Source organism: Vicugna pacos, chromosome 15 (assembly GCF_048564905.1).
Source record: "Vicugna pacos chromosome 15, VicPac4, whole genome shotgun sequence".
NCBI classification, from domain to species: domain Eukaryota; kingdom Metazoa; phylum Chordata; class Mammalia; order Artiodactyla; family Camelidae; genus Vicugna; species Vicugna pacos.
This window is the reverse complement of record NC_133001.1, coordinates 29,699,885-29,718,005: the sequence shown is the minus strand read 5'-3', so window position 1 is coordinate 29,718,005 and position 18,121 is coordinate 29,699,885. Positions and strand designations below refer to the sequence as shown.

General features: G+C 51.0%; 2 protein-coding genes across 2 annotated transcripts in view; one reads left to right on the top strand and one right to left on the bottom strand.

Moving 5' to 3' along the window:
* Window positions 1–126, bottom strand: part of ABCG5 (ATP binding cassette subfamily G member 5) — a 28,643-nt gene extending 28,517 nt beyond the window's left edge. The window contains exon 1 of the mRNA XM_072938288.1: window positions 24–126. Within this exon, the coding sequence (XP_072794389.1) occupies window positions 24–126 (103 nt within the window). The remainder of the gene's footprint in view (window positions 1–23) is intronic.
* Window positions 124–17,090, top strand: ABCG8 (ATP binding cassette subfamily G member 8). The gene is made up of 13 exons (XM_072938329.1): window positions 124–187; window positions 4,338–4,439; window positions 5,426–5,576; window positions 8,904–9,142; window positions 9,609–9,741; window positions 9,832–10,101; window positions 12,354–12,516; window positions 12,607–12,690; window positions 13,565–13,764; window positions 14,127–14,203; window positions 14,944–15,211; window positions 16,202–16,329; window positions 16,415–17,090. Exons 1-13 carry the CDS (start codon window positions 125–127, stop codon window positions 16,550–16,552), a joined length of 2,016 nt encoding a protein of 671 aa, XP_072794430.1. The 5' UTR covers window position 124; the 3' UTR covers window positions 16,553–17,090.
* Window positions 17,091–18,121: the final 1,031 nt, after the last annotated feature.

Here is an 18,121-nt window from a genome sequence, read left to right as displayed (position 1 = left end):
GAGAGGAATGCTGGGAGACGGACCAGAGGTTGCCCAGCCCTGGGGAACAGAACACTGGTGCTGGCAGGCAGCAGCTAAATCCAAAGGAAGCTGCAGCAACAGGGCGCAGACACTGCTGGGCCCCATGGCCGGGGAGGCCCCAAAGGAGAGAGGGCTGGAGAACAAGGCCGCTCCCCAGGATGACTTGGTGAGTGATGGGGAGTCACTCAGTCCTGGTGGATGGGGGCAAATCGGACCTTTCTTTGCTCCCTCGGGAACTTTCTGTCCTAACTCACCACCAGGACCATGAGCAGGACTCTGCTTCCCGGGCACCAAAGGGCTGCAGGTGGCGGGCTCAGGGGTCGAGGGGGTTGGTTGGGGGCCTCTGAGGTCACTTCCTGCCCTGAGCTGTGCTCCAACAGGGAAAGGATGTTCTTGTTTGTGACTGGGGCTGATCCAGCCTTTTTTTCCAAATGAGGCTCCATCACAGAAACATGCTCACACATACCAGGGACACTGTGGTGCCTGCTTGGTCCATGGGACTGTCAAGTCAGAGTCTCAGTGACAGCAAACTGATGACACAAGATGGTAGAGGACTTCTGTGGGAGCCTCAGAACTTGTGCTCCCAGTGTGGCTACAGCAGGCGATCTTAAGATCCCAGAGGGAGCTGGAGGGATAGATGACAGCCAGGGGGCCAAGAGGCTGGGGTCCAGGGCTTCTGTACTCACTGTACAGGAGAAATGTTTACCTGAAAAACAGCCTTTGACTGAGATCAGGGGTGGGCAGGATTTGAGCAAGAGGCGGAATCCGAAGAGAGAGAAAGCCGGTCCCCACCCTCCACCCCTGCCTCCTGCCACCGTCTGTTCTGTCTCTGCTGGCCGTGGGTGGAGCGCGAGCCGTGGGGAGAGAAAGCCACGGAGCGCTGAGGACTTCACACCTGGCTACCTGGACTGACCTCGAGTTGCCAGGACCAGACTTCAGCCGAGCCAAGAACCCACCATTCCTCATCAGCCCTGCAGCCACAGCAGATGCCCAGCTCTGCCCTGGGAATACCCCGGGGACCAGTCCCCGCTGGGAAATGATTCATGGCCTGAACAGGATATAGCCACTGGTGGCTCTGGGGACACTTTCTGCCTGGAAGGTCTGACAATTCAGCCCCCACAGCCTGGGATGCAAAGAACTGCCCGAATCTGACATCCAGGAACGTGTGCAGGCCCTGCTGATTCCAATTTCCTTTCCTCCAGTCCTGTTACTGAAGGTGCCACGAGACTGTCTGCCTCTAATATTTATGGCGCCTGGAACAAGAGGCTGAGGGCTACATAGACTAGGTCTAGATATTTAAAAGTTTGCAGTCAAGTTATGAGCTGTTAAAGTTTCTATCTTACCTTGACATAACTTCTCCACAGCATAGAAGGCCAAGTGTAAAAGGAATTCTGCACTTGTGGCTTCCACCTCAAGCCACAGTCTACCCTCCTTCTCTGCCCACATCCAGTGCCACACATGACCTCCCACACCCCTACAGGGTCGCCCCATCCTGCCCACCCACATTCCATCCGCACCCTCCACAGACAAATGCCCCTCTGGCCTGGGGTGCCCAGGATGGGCCTGGGATGAGGTTCACGCAGGCCCTGGGAGTGGGCTCAGAGTCATCCGCACAGGGAATTCTGTGGTCATGGGCACCTGGAGTGGCAAGTGCCCTCGGCCCACAGACTCCTCAGTGCACGGGCAGGAGCCGGACCAGAGGGGCCCAGGTCTCAGTGCAGAGCCCTCAGCACGTCACCCCTCCTCCTGGGCCCAGGCTCCTTGTCTTAGAACAAGGGTCTTGGGCCCTGTGCTCCCTGAGCTCCCTTCTACTCTGTGCTTCTGACGCAGGCATTTGATCAGAAGTTAATACAAGGAGAAATTACAATGTAGCCCAGCAGGAGCTCAGCTGGTTGCCTACAAATAAACCTGCTTTTGCTTTTTCGGGTGTCACCTGTCAGAAATTCAAGTGATGTTCTGACAGTCATGCTGATTAAGACGTCAGCCGAATAGATATTTAAGTATTTGAAAACTACAGAGAGTTTGTCAAAACCTCAGGAAGAGTCTAACAAATCCTTTCTGGGAGCCAAGGAAAATATTTCAAAGTGGAACAGAGGAGGTCCCACACTCAGCCATGAAATCTCTTCTTCCGAAAGTTGAGCTGCCTGTGCAGCTCCAGATGGCACAGTCCCTTGGTGGTGGCTGGGGTCCTAGGCTGACCTGTGCCCTCCCTACTTAGCCCAGGGTGAAGGGGGTAGGAGGAGCCTGAGAGCAGGGGGCAGGCACCCTCTCCTTCCTTTCATCTGTCTTCCCATTCTGACACCTCTCTGTCTTCTCAAAGCTCCTGCCTGGAAAATGGAACTCCTGGGTGTCAGGTCACCTCCACATACTGCTCCAGACTCCAAAATGTCGAGCCCCTTTTTCTCAGTAGCCCCTCCACCTTGAAATCCAACCTGGGGAGCTCTGGTCAGATGTTTGTTTGCAGAAGCAATTTTTGAGCTAACTCACATCTCATACCAATTGACTAATGTTCCTCCTGCAGGTACTTTTAAAAAAACCAAACAAGCAGGATGCATGTCAGCCCAAATAAGTCTCTCAGCAAATGACAGAATTTCCAATGGTTTAACAAAATAAAATTGGAAAACTAGGTAGTGCAAATGCTGGTGGTGGAGGTGGTGAGTGAGGGTCAGGGCTGCCTGGCAGACCTGCCAGAATCCGGAGCTGCCCTTGACCTTCCCAGGAGCTTCCTTCTCCACCTCTGAGGGCAAGACCCTCTCACCTCCTCCACCCCTACCTTTGGAGGCACTGGCAGCCGGGGGTCGAGATGAGAGTAGAACTCTAGAGTCACAGACTCACTCTCTCAACTTGAAAACATGTTTTGAAATATTTCAGACAAAGTAGTTTAAAGAATAGTGAACTCCCATGTACCCATCACAATCCACCAACAGTTTTGAAGCCCACCTGTTCCCTCTTCCGGCCTTCATCCCTTCCTCCTTGTATGCCTTCCTACACCTCAAAGATGGCCCTTCTGCTAACTTTGACATTTACCTTTCCTGCGTTTTCCTGTATAATTTAGGATCTCTACTGTACTAGTTCAAACATTAAACAAGGTAAGTAGCTCTGGTCTGCTGTTTCCACTCTCTCCTAGAACCCTGGGGGCTACTCACCATGGGTCTGCAGCAGGCCATCACCTGTATTCACTTCCCTCCACTTCCATCGGCCTGAATATCCTTTCTAAGGGCCTCTTACCTCCACCATTGCAGGGATGTTCTGACAAAGACTGTTGGGTGTTGTTTTCACATTAAGTCATAAGCCATGTTGTTTTCACATAAAGCATACGGGGACACTGTGCACACAGTGAAGATACAGCTTGATCCACGCCTAGCCTGTCTTGCTACATCCTCATCACGTGTCTTGTCCACTAAAATCGAAGCTTCTCAAAGACTATCTTTTCACCATCCCACCAAACACCAAGCCTAAAGCATGATGTGGGCTCCCCATAAGTGTTCGTTGGATGCTTGCTTGATTGACTGAAGGAACACATCAGTGGGGGAATGGCAGCTCCGAGGGAAGAAGATTGGAATCTACAGGAACTTGTGAATGAATGCATGCATACTTTCCCCTGCACTACTACAATGAAAAGAAAATTGAATGCATTAAAAAATGGAAATCTGACTAGGCAGGTTCTTCCTTGTTTGGGCCTCAGTGATTTAAATGACTGGACTGAACTGAAAAACAGAAGGAATTCAGATCTGCAGATGGTTAATATCATTCCTAGTTATCACTTGATACCATGAGACACAGATTTGTTTGAGGCGAATTCAAATAAAGCAGCACTCCAACCACAGCAACAAGATGAAGAGGATGATGATGATGACGATGAGGATGATGGTGACAGTGAGGGTGATGACAGCGACTTCCTCTAAAATCTCCCAACAGATTCTGATGCATCAGAAGATATTAAGCCAGATGCAGGGAACAGAAAGCCTCAGGTCTTCCCCAAGCACAGAGGCTCACAAAGCCTCCGGGCCAGGGTCTCAGTCTCACCCATGATAGGCTTCTTGTGTTCAGGTTCCAACAGCCTGTAATTCAGCTTCCCTGGGGCCAGGAGCTACGCTGGAGGGAAGCCCCAAAACCCTCTCTGCAGGGAAAAGGAGACAAGACCCCACAGATGCTCCTACTTTCTCAGAGCCAATGGGCTCCTCCTGCCCAAATCCATCCCATTCGGGGTCTCACTCATGCTAGCTCTTGCTCTCACCTCTCAGGTCTCCTCCCTCTATTTTCTCCTATGTCCTCGTTCTCCCAAAGGAGCCCCTCACCTGTCACGTCTCCCGCAGGGCCTCCAGGACAGTGTGTTCTCCTCTGAAACTGACAACAGCCTGTACTTCACCTACAGTGGCAAGTCCAACACCTTGGAGGTCCAAGATCTCAGCTACCAGGTAGAGGCACACCTGGGTACAGGTGGGAGGAGCAGACAGGGAAGGCCAAACAATTCCCCAAGTAGAAGGGAGGTACGGGCCCAGCTGGGGGGCCTCTGCCTCTCAGGACAGAGTCCAGGCCACGATGATGCCTCACGTGCTGGGTGCAAGCACCATGGAGACTTCCCTCAACGACACGTACTGTAGCTGGCATGAAAAAGAGAATGAGACTTTTGTTAAAACATAAAGCCAGCCATGTGGACCTGTGGGGAAAAAAGCTCTAAAACTCATTTTTAACTATATTTTGAAATAATTTTCAACTTTTGAAAAAGTTGCAAAAGTAGTGCTGACTTCCCATATACCCTTTGTCCACCCTTCCCTAATGTTAACATCTGGCTTACCCATAGCACAATTATCAAAACTAAGAAAATTAACCACTGTATAATACTATTAACCAAACTACAGACTGTACCCAGATCTCATCAGTTTTACATATATATATGTATATATATATATATGTATATAGAACATCCAGAGTGCACTGGCCTTTCAGAGGTTCTTGGGAAACCCCTGGTCAGATTCAAAGACCCCTATTTCCCCTGTCCTTCCAGGGCCAGAGACCAAGTGGCCCAGATGGAACACGGTGGGGCCTGGGATGGTAAATGAGGACTGAATGAGATAATGGGTATAAACAGATTAACAAATGCCTTGCACATAGTAAGCACTTGATAAATTAGCTAATTACTATTAAGAGAAGACATGGTTTTGCTGCATGTTGTGTTCTTATTTTTGTTCCACTACTGCACATGCTTCCCAAGCCTTCTCTTCAGGTTTGGAAATGGCAGCTTCAGGTTCTCAGCATGGCGGTGTCCACCTCCAAGTTGGACAGAACTTGGGTGGGGGACACCCCTCAGATCTGTTGTGTATTAGCTGGAGGATGTCTCCTGCAGGGAGCTGAACAGAGGTTGCTGAAGCTCTCTGAGGAACCTTTCGATGTCTCTCCACAGGTGGACATGGCCTCCCAGGTGCCTTGGTTTCAGCAGCTGGCTCACTTCAGGATGCCCTGGACATCTCACAAGGACTCTTGTGAGCTAGGCATTCAGAACCTGAGCTTCAAAGTGAGGAGTGGGCAGATGCTGGCCATCATAGGGAGTTCAGGTATCACTGACGGCAAATAGTGGGGCAATGGGTACTCTCTCCTGGCAAGCAGGGTGGCCCCTCAGACACATGGATGCTCCTTAGAGAATCCTTTGCTGGCTCGCAGAATAACATAGCAGAGCACAGGTCGGGGCCCAACAGAGCTGGGTTCAAACCTCGGCTCCTCCATTTACTAGCTCTCGGGTAGTTGCTGCCACTATGAACGATGAGGGTGCCTCTTGAAGCTGCGGCCAGAGCTTTGGTCCTTTGTTAACACCTGTATCAAGGTAAGGTCTTTCCACCAGCATCAGGAAGCTCCAGAATAGAGTGTTCTTTTTAGGGGACTTTTCCACCACAAGGAGCACTCCTTCATTGTTCCCGCCCAGTCAGACCCCCGTTTTGGTCAGATCGCAGTAGGCACAGCTCCCAGCCGCAACTCACTTCTCAGATACTCCAAGTCTTAGCTCAACCTTCAACCATCTGCAAAGATCCAGATTCCTGAAGTGCCTCAAAAAGTCACTTAGGCCAAACTTAACGGTGTAGGTAGGACACCAGAGCTGAAAGGTGGTTTGGAGAACAGAGTTCGTTTCCTTCACTATATTCTACCCTTCTTTCTCCTTATCAGCCTGGAAGCATCTTTAGAGCGGGGTTTTCAATTTTGCTGGTTCTCAGTATATCTAGTGTCTTCCTGCCCCTACACTATACCCCCTTCATTTGACAGATGAGAGGACTAAAGTTTAGGAAAGAGGAAGGGGTCGCCGAAGGACATACATTTAATGCAGAGCAAGAATGAGAACTCTGGTCTCCTGATTCTCAGATGTTAAAAAAAATTCAGCTGATTAAAGTTAAAGATCTTACTGGCTTTATTCAGCGATTCATGCATTAGGCAGCATCCCATGTAGCAGACAGAAAGCAGCTCTGGAGAGCCGTACAAAATCAAAGGTTTTTATAGGCAGAAGGAGGTGGGACAAGGTAGGTATTCTGGCAAAGGGCTGATGGTTTTAGGCAAGGTCACCTTTCTTTGGGGGACAGCAGGGGGTCTACCACTGCTGACCAGGCAACTCTATTGACTGGTTTCAGATCCCACTCCTGGGAGAGGTTGAAACTGTAATTAAGTTAGGTATTAAGTCTCAGTTTGGCGACGCGGGGCTTAGCACAAATGACTCCATTTGGGGTTTGTTGTCTCTTTTTATTAAAACACAGATCAAGGCGTTTCTCCCTTACAAACTGTCAGAGGAAACACTTTATACCTTTCAATTAATCATTTCCAAAAAGATTACTCAACTTTTTGAACATCTGCTCCAAATTCTTAGTATCCTGATGGAGAAATTCTGTTCACTGTCTAACCAAAGATCAAATGAGATGATCTGTGTAAATACACTTTGAAACAATGCCCACAAACCAAGTCTCGCCCATTTCTGGCCCTGCCCCTGCAACTCTGATCTAAACAAGATAAGTGTGGGAACTTCACAGGCCAATTTTATTTTCATTTGTAACACCTGGTGGCTTGTCCTGTTGTTTCTGCTTTTTCTTCAGGAACTGAGAATCTGGGGGACACGTGGGCCTTAACAGGCACTTTCAAAGCTGAGAGCCATCACAGTTAATCTTGGCCACACAGTCCTATAGCTGGTTGTATTCCCGATTTACGATTTGCAGCTGAAGAAAGTCAAGCTGGGAGAGGCCAAGCAGGAATCCCACTGAGTGTCTCCAGAGCTCTCGGCCCTAGGTTCAGTGTTATTTAGCTTCAAGCTTACTTGGCTGGTATTATTTAAATGACTTCTTAGAAAGGTTTATCGATTATACTGCCTGCGATTTATACTCCACTCACCAAAATTATAATAAGACAATAAAAGTAATGAATTAGTTCAAACAGCCCCAGGCATTTTAGCTTCTGTAGAATCAGCAGTAGTGCCAAAGGTGTTTTCCAATGAATGAATCAACTGATTTGAAGATTCTGGCCCTTTTATAAGGGTCCTGAATGCATGTGGGTGTTTTCTCCCGGTTCATGGAGGATCTCCCCACATATACCTGGCAATTTCCTCTGGAAAAGCCACCCACACCTCTTACAAAGTTTTGTTTAGGCAATGTGGTCTTCCTGCTTCGTGACTGGGAATCCTGTGGTCACTGTAGATGTTGGCAAAGTCTCCTGAGTTCCCAGAGCCTGGCTCAAATGATGTCCTAGGCTGAGCAGGGAGCAGGGCCAGAGTCCTCCCCTCTGGTTTCTCTCCTGGCTATTTCGTGCAAAAGTTCTCAGGGACCTTGAATGAGATGCACCCAGGAGGCAGGGTACAGGTCCCTCTTTACCCCGAGAACCTCTGGTTGGCAAGCAGAAGGACCACTGGAGAGGCATCTTGAATTTTGATTTTGCACTGGGGGCCTGGGGCTGCCTGCAGGAGGCAGGGGTCTGTGGCAAGGAAAAGTTGTTACATTTGTGTACTGGAGCTTTCCCTGTTTAAAAACCACTTGGAAATTTTGCTCTTCAAAAGGAATTTACACAAAAGAAAAAAGAACCCCACCTGGGAGATTTAGACTGAGTTGTTCCCAGCACTTTTGCAAGAAGGCTTCTCAGACCCTAAGTCCTATTTTCATTTGCAGTTTAAATAGCTGTCAAAGAAAGTCTCATCGAATGCTTTTGGAAACCTAATCCAATCTGACACTTACTTTCCCAAATCGGTAACAATTGCTATATCATTTAGAAGTGGATGGTGTTAATTTGAGTGTAACTGAATCCTTTTTTTTAAAGAGACAGTAAAAAGTACCACTGATAAAAAAATATATAAGAGCATAGAGGGTGCAGAGAAATCCAGAACCCATGTGTACACTGTGCTGTCGTTTTAAAGTCATTTCCACATCTACTACTTCTCTATATTTTCTCCCTTATTTCTGGAAATAGGTTCCAGTTTTGCATTTTTAAAAGACACCTTATTCATTGTCCAAAATTAGTCCTTCCCACAAAGCCAGCTTCTGAGCCAAATACTTAATGCTGAAATGCTGCTGGCATGTTCGCCAGCCCCAAATAGTGAAGCTTCACAGTGCAATTAATGCCAGCCTTGCTTGGGGGAGGGGACATACACTCCAGGCACAGGTAGCTGTGTGACAGTCAGGAAGCCAGCCTTCTTCTGTCATGCTGCCATGGGCCAACCTGGCCTGAATGTCCCAACTCCACAAGGATGCTCAGGTTGGCTGCCCCATGCAGGTCTGAGGGCTGTGCCACCTTCCCTAGGCGCTGGTCACATCAGGGAAGACAGAGCAGTCCAGAGTGGCTGGAGAGTGCCCCAGCAGCAGTGGCTTCCAGGCTGGCTCCTACAAAAAGCTCTGCTCTCAGGGATGTCTCTGGTGGTTTCTCAGGCTGTGGGAGAGCGTCTTTGCTGGACGTGATCACGGGGCGAGACTACGGTGGCAAGATTAAGTCAGGCCAAATCCGGATCAACGGGCAGCCCAGCACGCCGCAGCTAGTGAGGAAGTGTGTGGCCCACGTGCGCCAGCACGACCAGCTGCTCCCCAACCTGACCGTCCGCGAGACCCTGGCTTTTGTGGCCCAGCTGCGCCTGCCCAGAACATTCTCCCAGGCCCAGCGTGACAAAAGGGTAACTAACCGAGGTTGCTGACCCCCAGAAGCCAAGACATCCTTCCTCTCCCCATCCCCCCCACCCCCACCTCCCCGCCTCAGAGCCCAGCCGCTGGTCAAATGTGAGCAACCCAGCTCACCACCTGTCCATCCGAAAAAGTTCATCATGTGCTCAGCCCTGCCCTTCCGCCCTCCTTTAAAACGCCCCAACTCAGCGCCAACTGTGTGAGGCGTATTTGCTTACTTCTTGTCTGGTTCTCCGTGTGGGCAGGGAGCCAGGGCATGGCCACGTTCCCAATCATTGGCGCTACGCACGGCACACGGGAGCTGCTCCGGATGCGGGGAAAGGCTCAGGGAACAAACACGGCATCAGGGAAATGAAGGCTGGGGCTCCAGAGCCGGGCGCCTCTGCCCTGCGGGGCACACCTGCCTGGCCCCACGCGGGCCCGCGCAGCCTCCCTAAGGCCCTCGCCCCCCCCCCGCAGGTGGACAGCGTGATCGCGGAGCTGCGCCTGCGGCAGTGCGCCGACACGCGCGTGGGCAACGTCTACGTGCGGGGCGTGTCCGGCGGCGAGCGGCGCCGAGTCAGCATCGCGGTGCAGCTGCTGTGGAACCCCGGTGAGGCGGGAGGGGCCTGCTTCGGCCGCCTGGCTGGGTCCCGTGCAGCCTGAGCCCTGCCCTTTAACCAGTCTTCTCTCTGTCGGGAAGGAATCCTCATTCTGGATGAACCCACCTCTGGGCTCGACAGCTTCACGGCCCACAACCTGGTGAAAACCTTGTCTAGGTTGGCCAGAGGCAACAGGCTGGTGCTCATCTCCATCCACCAGCCCCGCTCCGATATCTTCAGGCTGTTTGATTTAGTCCTCCTGATGACGTCTGGCACCACCATCTACTTGGGGGCAGCCCAGCACATGGTCCAGTACTTCACGGCAGCTGGCTATCCGTGTCCTCGATACAGCAACCCTGCCGACTTCTATGGTGAGCCAGCCAGACCAGAGGCCTGGAACCGGGTTCCCCGACACCTCAAACCTTGCCAGGAGAGAAACTCTCAGAGGCATCAAGAGAGCAGGACCAAGCATGGAGGGTGGGGGCAGGGCGGCACAGGGGGTGTATTACAGGTTTCAGTTTGCCAAGCATCCAATGCTGGAAAAGGGGGCCTGAAGGAAGCAGCTTCTGACATAACCACCCTTGTGAGCATGACAGAAAAGAATCTTACGAGAGCTCCAAACCCAAGGAGATATAATCCAAGCGAGTTTTGATCCGTTTCTGGAATTGTGGTTTTTATTCAGATTCTGTAGGGAACTTAGGATGTTTGAAGTTGGGAAGCCACCGGGAAATCTTCATGCTTTGCCCGGGTGCCCCCACAGAGGCAGGCAGCCCAAAGGCACTGGGCGGTGGAGAGGGCCCAGGCCACAAGCCAGCTCAGGGCCTTTTGGATGGTCCTGGCCAATGAATCTCTAGATACAAATATTGCTCTGTCAGCACCAGAGATGCCTTTCTGCTTGGGGTCCCGAGGCCTCAGTATATGGCCCTCAGTGGAAGTGAACCACTTTCTTCATTCCTTGGGGACAGTTGCCTCCTCAGATGCTTGCCCTAAAAGCAGGTGGCTGAATCCTGAGTGCTGAGGAATGCAGTGGTGCTGGACAGGCTGCCCGGCTGTACCAGGGCCAGTGGCTTGTCCCAACCATGGGTCACCTGGAGCCCCAGCCTTCCTCCCAGGACACTCTCCCCAATAAACATGATGACAAGAACCATCTCCTGGAGGGCAGACGCTATGGCCACAGGTGCCAAGCACCAAAGTGTGTCCCTTTGACCCTCCCAGCCCTGCCAGGCCAAGGTCATCTCTGTCCTTACAGATGAGAAGACCAGAGTCCTTACAGTATGGTGCAGGAATGGGACTCCAGCCTCTTGTGCCCAGCCCTGCTGCCCACGCCTTCCTGGCATCCACCCTCCATTATTCCCCTAGGAGGCAGGCCACTCTCTCTGGTCCACCAGCCCTCGCCCTCTGCACTCACTCACAGTGTGAACTCACCTAGAGGTCACCCTCCCTCCCTGTGCTTGGGTGCCAGCTTGGCTTCCTGCCAGTGTGTCATCCTCTGGCTGGCCGGCCCTCCCCAGATAAGGGGGCAGAGGGCACCTGCCAGCCTGGCCATTGACAGCAATATGCAGTGACCCTAGAGAGGAGTTGACAGAAGTCGCCATAAAAGATCTGGAAAAAAAAAATTTTTTTTCCTTTTTCATTATTGTATATTATTTTCTAGTGGGGAAGATTCTTGCCCACAAACCCTGGGGCAGCAGGCCCTCAGCAATCCCAGGGAATCTGGCATTTAGAGCTACAGTCCTGCACACTGAGGCAACCTATCATGGTTTACAAGGCCCCTGCTAGACCTGACCCTGCCTTGAGATGTGTCATGAAAATGGGAGGAGGGAAGAGGCAGAGAGGTAGGGGTAACTCCTGCCCAAGGGAAGAATGGAGGGACAAGAGGCTTAGGAAGGCCCTATGACTGTGACTGGTGGGTGTGCCTTTCTGGAATTTCAGATGAGAGGAAAGCTGTGGTCTGGGGCTATCAGGTGCTTCCCACTGGGTAACATGGAGGTGGTGAAGCCCAGCCTGGTTCTCCTGCTGGTCAGGCCAGCTCCCTCCTCCAGGGCAGGGAGAATTATATTTACATTTGCCTGGATCCCATGACACCCTCCAGCCAAGAGATTCTTCCCTTTTGGGCAGGCTGCTTGGGAAGCCAAATGACTACAGTGAGAACCAGAGTTGCCCGGAGTCCAGACTGCTCAGCCTCCCCCAGGCCAGCCCACCTTCTCCCCACGGGCAGGCGCATCTGGGATGGCCGGAGCTGGAGCCAGCACATAATGATGCCATGGCCTTTGGCTCCAAGGGTCCAAAGCCTCTTTCTCTGTCCTGGAGCTGTCCCCATAATGGGCCTGGGGGTGGGACCAGGGCTAATGCTCACAGGGCCTCCTGTGAGCCCTTTGCCCTTTCTTGATCCACTGGCCCTTCCTCTGAGGCAAGCTGTCTGTAGATATGGGGGACCAGCCCTGGGCGTCTCTCTGCCTCTCTGCTCTGACCATTGCTTCAGGGTCCTCTCTCAGAGGGTAGGGAGTGTGCCTTAGAGTCTCTGAGGGCTGACCAGTATCATGGGCTGGGCTTGCACTGAGTCCTGGCCTGGGAGCCCAGGCAGGGACCGGGTCGCCAGTGGCCCCACACCCTCTGCTTACAGTGGACTTGACCAGCATCGACAGACGAAGCAAAGAGCAGGAGGCGGCCACCAAGGAGAAGGCTCAGTCACTTGCGGCCCTGTTTCAAGAAAAAGTGCATGGCTCCGATGACTTTCTGTGGAGAGCAGAGTCGAGGGAGCAGGGGGTGCACACCTGTGTGGAGAGGTAAGGCAGGCCGGGTGGCTCTGGGTGGAGAGTGTCCTGCAGAAGGTGGTCGCCCCCACGCCCCAATGACACCCTCTTGTCTCCTGACAGCCTGGCTTCCCCGAGGGACACCAGCCCCTTGCAGACTCCCACTAAGCTGCCTGGCCCCCTACAGCAGTTTGCCATACTGATCCGGTAATTGTCTGCCATTTCATCATCCCCCCCACCCCCGAAAGTCTTTGTTGTATCAAGTTTAGCCCTTTGCTCCTAAAGTGAATTTGAAGGAGGAATTTGAATTTGAAGAGGTAGCATCATTTGAAAAAAACAAAACAAACCTGCACCAGCCCTCACATGATACAGCACACTCTTGTTACTTTGATTCTTTGGACAAAAGTAAAAATTTCCTTACTAGCCAGATGATCATGGAAATCACCCAGGATCATTGTGAAAAATTCAGACCATACAGGAGACCCTCCAGTGGAAAGAGAAGGTTCCCTGACACACGAGCCCCCAGAGAAAACCAGACTCCAGTGTTTGGTGTGAGTCTTTCCAAGATGTTTCCACACCCATAAACATTTTAATACATAAATGGGAATCACACTCTGCATGTTGTTCTGTAAACTTTCTTCCCCCACGACTTAGAACAGTGCCTCTACCTCTCATCTGGTTAGGTCTTCCAGGCTAGGTTTCCAAATCTAGCCATAGTTCCATTTTGATGGCCAGATTATTTTCAGGCTTTTGCTATTACAAGTAGTGCTACCACAGACATCCTTGTACGTACCTCATTATGCTCCTGATCATGGTTATTTGCCCAGGATAACTTCTTTAAGTAAATTTGCAAGGCTGATACACTGATGATAAAAGTAACAATCATTTGTTGAGTAGCTACTGAGAAAGATGCTTTCATCAGTTTTCTCTTTGGTGCTCGCAGTAACCCTGTGAGGTGGGTACTGCTCTCCCCATTCTACAAAGGAGAAAGATGAGGCTTACAGAGATTAAATGACATTGCCAGGGTCACGGTACTAGTACATGTTGTTCTCTTGGTGCCTCTTTCTTCTGTTTTTTTAAGACGTCAGCTTTCCAATGACTTCCGAGACCTGCCAACCCTTCTCATCCATGGGGCAGAGGCCTGCCTGATGTCCCTGATCATCGGCTTCCTCTATTACGGCCACGGGGCCATCAAGCTCTCCCTCGCAGACACAGCGGCCCTCCTGTTCATGATCGGGGCTCTCGTCCCCTTCAACGTGATCCTGGACGTCATCGCCAAGTGTGAGTGTGGCCTGCATTCCATGACCCGCACCGGGAGCAGCGGCTGCCGTGCTCTGAGCTGGTCCACGGCCAGCCTGAGTTCCTCTGCACTCCTGGAGAAACCGGGTCTGCTGGATAATTTCACCATGACTGTGAAATAAAAGATGACGGTGGTTTTTGAAGTTCGAACATTAATATGAGTATGCAAATGAGAACCAATTACCAAGGAGTCTGAGGCATTCCTGTCCTGGCAAAAGGAATACTGACAGCAGTGCACAAGTCCCAGAATCCAAGTGTCTAAATTAGGATCTCAGACTGCTGGGGTTTTTAAAAAAATAGGGTATTTAGGCAATATTTTTGTTCTCCTTTTCTCCACTTCTTAGGTCACTCGGAGAGGGCGCTGCTTTACTATGAACTGGAAGATGGGCTGTACACGGCTGGGCCGTATTTCTTCGCCAAGGTGACCGGTCAGGCCGGAGAGTGAGGGGCCATGCTGGGTGGGCGGAGGGGTGGGAAAAGCTGCTCCACGCTGGACAGAATTTCCAGGGAAGCATTTTGTGGAACTGCGGGGCCGCGCGTCATGTGTGGTTCCAGATGCCACGTTCCCAAGAGGAGTTTCAGAGACTCCATATTTTTTAAAGTTTACCAGAAGGTCAGGACTGTGGACCAGGAATGACATTTTTCTGGTCACCAGAAACCTTACAAAAAAGAGGTGGGAATTCATATACTCACCTAACGCATGTCCTTCACCTCTCCAGTGTCACCACGTCCCTACTAGTCCCTGTGAAGCAGATTGGGCAGGTGTGACTGTCGTCATTTGAAGGCAGTGGAGGGAGGCCCAGAGAGGTTATGCAGCTGTCTCAAGGCCACACAGCTCACCAGGGCAGGCAGGGTGGGGACTTGAAATCAGATCTTAGGAGAGCAGATACCCCACTGCCATTTTCACTGGGCCACGTGCCACCCTGGGGAAAACTGCTCTGAACTGCCCCGGAGGAACACTTGGCATCTGCAGGGGGACACCAGCAGTAAGTTCATGCTCAAGGGTCCCACCTCCCTGTACCCACCGGCCCTCCTGCTGCAACCCGATCTCCACCAGGAGGGAAGGATGGCATCGTTTGGGGAGGCTGCCTTTGACCGTTTAAAGAGCAATAGCAAATGAAGGTGTTGGCTCCAGGTTCTCACAAGGGCTGTTCTTTGCAGATCTTGGGGGAGCTGCCCGAGCACTGTGTCTATATCTTCATCTACGGGATGCCCATCTACTGGCTGGCCAACCTGCGCCCGGGCCCGGAGCCCTTCCTGCTGCACTTCCTGCTGGTGTGGCTGGTGGTCTTCTGCTGCAGGACCATGGCCCTGGCCACCGCCGCCCTGCTACCCACCTTCCACATGTCCTCCTTCTTCGGCAACGCTCTCTACAACTCCTTCTACCTCACTGGGGGCTTCATGGTCAGCTTGGACAACCTGTGGACAGGTGAGGCTTGCCCCCTTGCCTGCTCAAGCTTTTTGAGGTCACCTGTGGCTGGATCTGCCCACTTTCCCCTGGAGAGGAGAGCTCGTCACTCAGGGGCCAACTCAAGACTGGCCCTTCTGAGAGCAAGTGGCCTGTCTGGCTGTCCTATGTGCCAAGGGAATGTCTCTGGGGAGGAGGGCAAAGAGCACCTCATATGCCCTGGCCGACACCCAGGGGCCACCCTTGACTCTCCCTCACCCTCCACATCACCAATGAGTCAAACCGATGTTGCCTCCCATGTCTTTCTGAACATCCTCTTGCCTCATCCTCCCCCCGCCCCTGTCAGCTGATACGGGGTCACTGCCTCGGTCTCTGGGACACTGCTTGCTCCATGTCCCCGTCAACCCTCACCCATGAAGCATCAGCTTCCTAAGGTGTAAATCCAGCCGCTGCTTTGTTTGAGTGCTTCTAGGCGGTTCATTCACTGCTGCCTCCACCCAGCTCTTCTGAAGCCCCCAGCACACTCCACGCTCTCATGAGTGAGCCTGCATGTCCCTTCTCTATGGGAAAGCCATTCTCCACCTTCCAGGCCTTTCCTGACCAGCCGGGCAGGGTCCACTGCTTCCTCCTCCTCCCTTAACCTCCCTGATAACCTCCGCAGGGTCAAGGTACAGACATGGTCATCTCTGGTTTGGGGCTGCTGAGTCTCCACAGTTCGTCAGCTCTGTGAGACTGATCATGTGCTGGGATGTCTGATTAAATTACTCTCTGGATTTAGCAGGGATGACCCCGATGTTATCATGTGGTGACCCTGCAGTCACTTGGCCCTTCTGCCCCAGTCTATGTCCCCAGCTCCCCCTCTGCCCTTTCACCTTTTTGTCCTCCCCTGACCCTGACCCTCAGGGCACTTGCTGCCCCTGGGTCAGAGCCACCATGGCCCTTTCTCCAGGTGCGTTTCCAGGGGAGCAGGTGGTTAGACTGGGCGAGTAATGTGACTCTCACTGTGTCCAGTGCCCGCGTGGATTTCCAAGGTGTCCTTCCTCCGATGGTGCTTTGAAGGGCTGATGCAGATCCAGTTTGGTGGGCACGCTTACCACATGGCATCTGGCAACTTCACCATCTCTATCCCAGGAGACATGGTAAGTAGCCAAGGCCTTGCATACTAAGTAGATAGCATCCATCCAAACATCTTCTTACTGAACTCACTGACGCCTGTGTCCCCAGATCCTCAGCACCATGGGCCTGGACTCGTACCCACTCTACGCCATCTACTTCATCATCATCGGCATCTGTGGTGGCTTTGTGGTCCTGTACTATGTGTCCCTAAGGTTCATCAAACAGAAATCAAGTCAAGACTGGTGATTCACACCCAGACCCCTACCTGCCTGTGTGGGTCTTGAGAAGGCCCTTCAACTGCCCTCCCTTCCTCCCAAGGAGCCTCTTCCCTGGCACAAGGACAGTGAGAACAGAGCTCAGCTGTATCTGGCCCACAGTGCTGCAGTGGCACAGGCCGGCCACAGGATGGCAGTAGAATAAAGACAGTCAAAGGGGATTTCTGATCATTGGCCGGAGCTCGCGATTACTGGGAACGTGAAAACCATACTTGGGGTTACCTATAATGTCGCTAATTTATTTCTTTTTGATGTATATTTGTATAGCCAGCTAATACAAGATGGGAAAAAATTAGGTATGAATTGAGTCATTAGACTTTGCAGGTACAATAACATAACAGCTAGTAGAATATTTGGCCTCATCTTCTAGGGCTCCCAAACTGTGCTGAACCACTCTCAACACAGAAAATGACCTAAAACGTACCAGCAGGATGACATCCCTTCTTTTCATGTGGGGTCATGGGCCCGCAAAGCCAAACTGTACAATTAAAAAGTTATTGAGCAACTGCTCTGCACCAGGTACAGTGCAAAACACTTATTTATGTGGATGACATCATTCAATTTTGTTAGAACAGTCCTTTGTGGTGGGCAGTATCCTATTTTATAGATGAAGAAACTGAGGCACAGACTAATTCAGTTTGCTAAGAAAACTCACAGGGCTACTGTGTGATGGTTTGTCTGATATATTTTCACAATTAAATTCAGGTCACACACCTTTGGCAGGAGCATCACAGAAGGGATGAACTCTTCTCATTGTCTCCTGTCAGTGGCACATGACTTCACTTTGTCCCGAATTGGTGTTAACTTGAATCACTTGATCAAAGGGGTGCCTGCCAGGCTTCTCCACAGTCAATGATTTTTCCTCCTCTTGTTATTAATAAGCATTTGTAGGCAGGTTATTTTGAAACTGTATAAATGGCCTGTTCCTTATCAAACTTTCCATTTATTAGTTTTTAAATTTATATCAATATAAACTTGTGGTTTCCTATTTTATTCAGTGGGTTATAATCTTTTACTTTCATTAATTTTGATGCTCAAATGGTCCCTGATTTGGCCATGAGAGCCCATTCAAGGTAGCTTCCCCGCTCTTTTGCCATGTCCCTATCATTCTCTGAACACTTTCACAACAAGGTGCTTCAGGCTCATCTTGTACTTTCCCACCCCTAGTCGTGGAAGCAGACATTTCTCTAAAGAATTTTGGTTCCTTTCAGTGGAAAATGGTATTTAGAAGCCAAGATCTGAGTGATAAGCATGCCCATTGCTACTGGGGCATCATTGCCTCCTGGTCCTCTTAGTGGACAAAGCTAGGAACTATAAACACATGTATATCTTTATGTGTGTATGTATATCTGCACACACATAAACACACCTGTCCAAGTTATATATATATAAAAATATATATAAGTGTATATATATTTTCTCCACATTGATTCATCCAGTTCCAATCTACCACCACGAACTGACTCTGGTTTTCCTCCTTTTTGTAATTATAACTCTCCTCCAATTGTAAGAAACCTGGTTTCCATTAACCTTAATATTT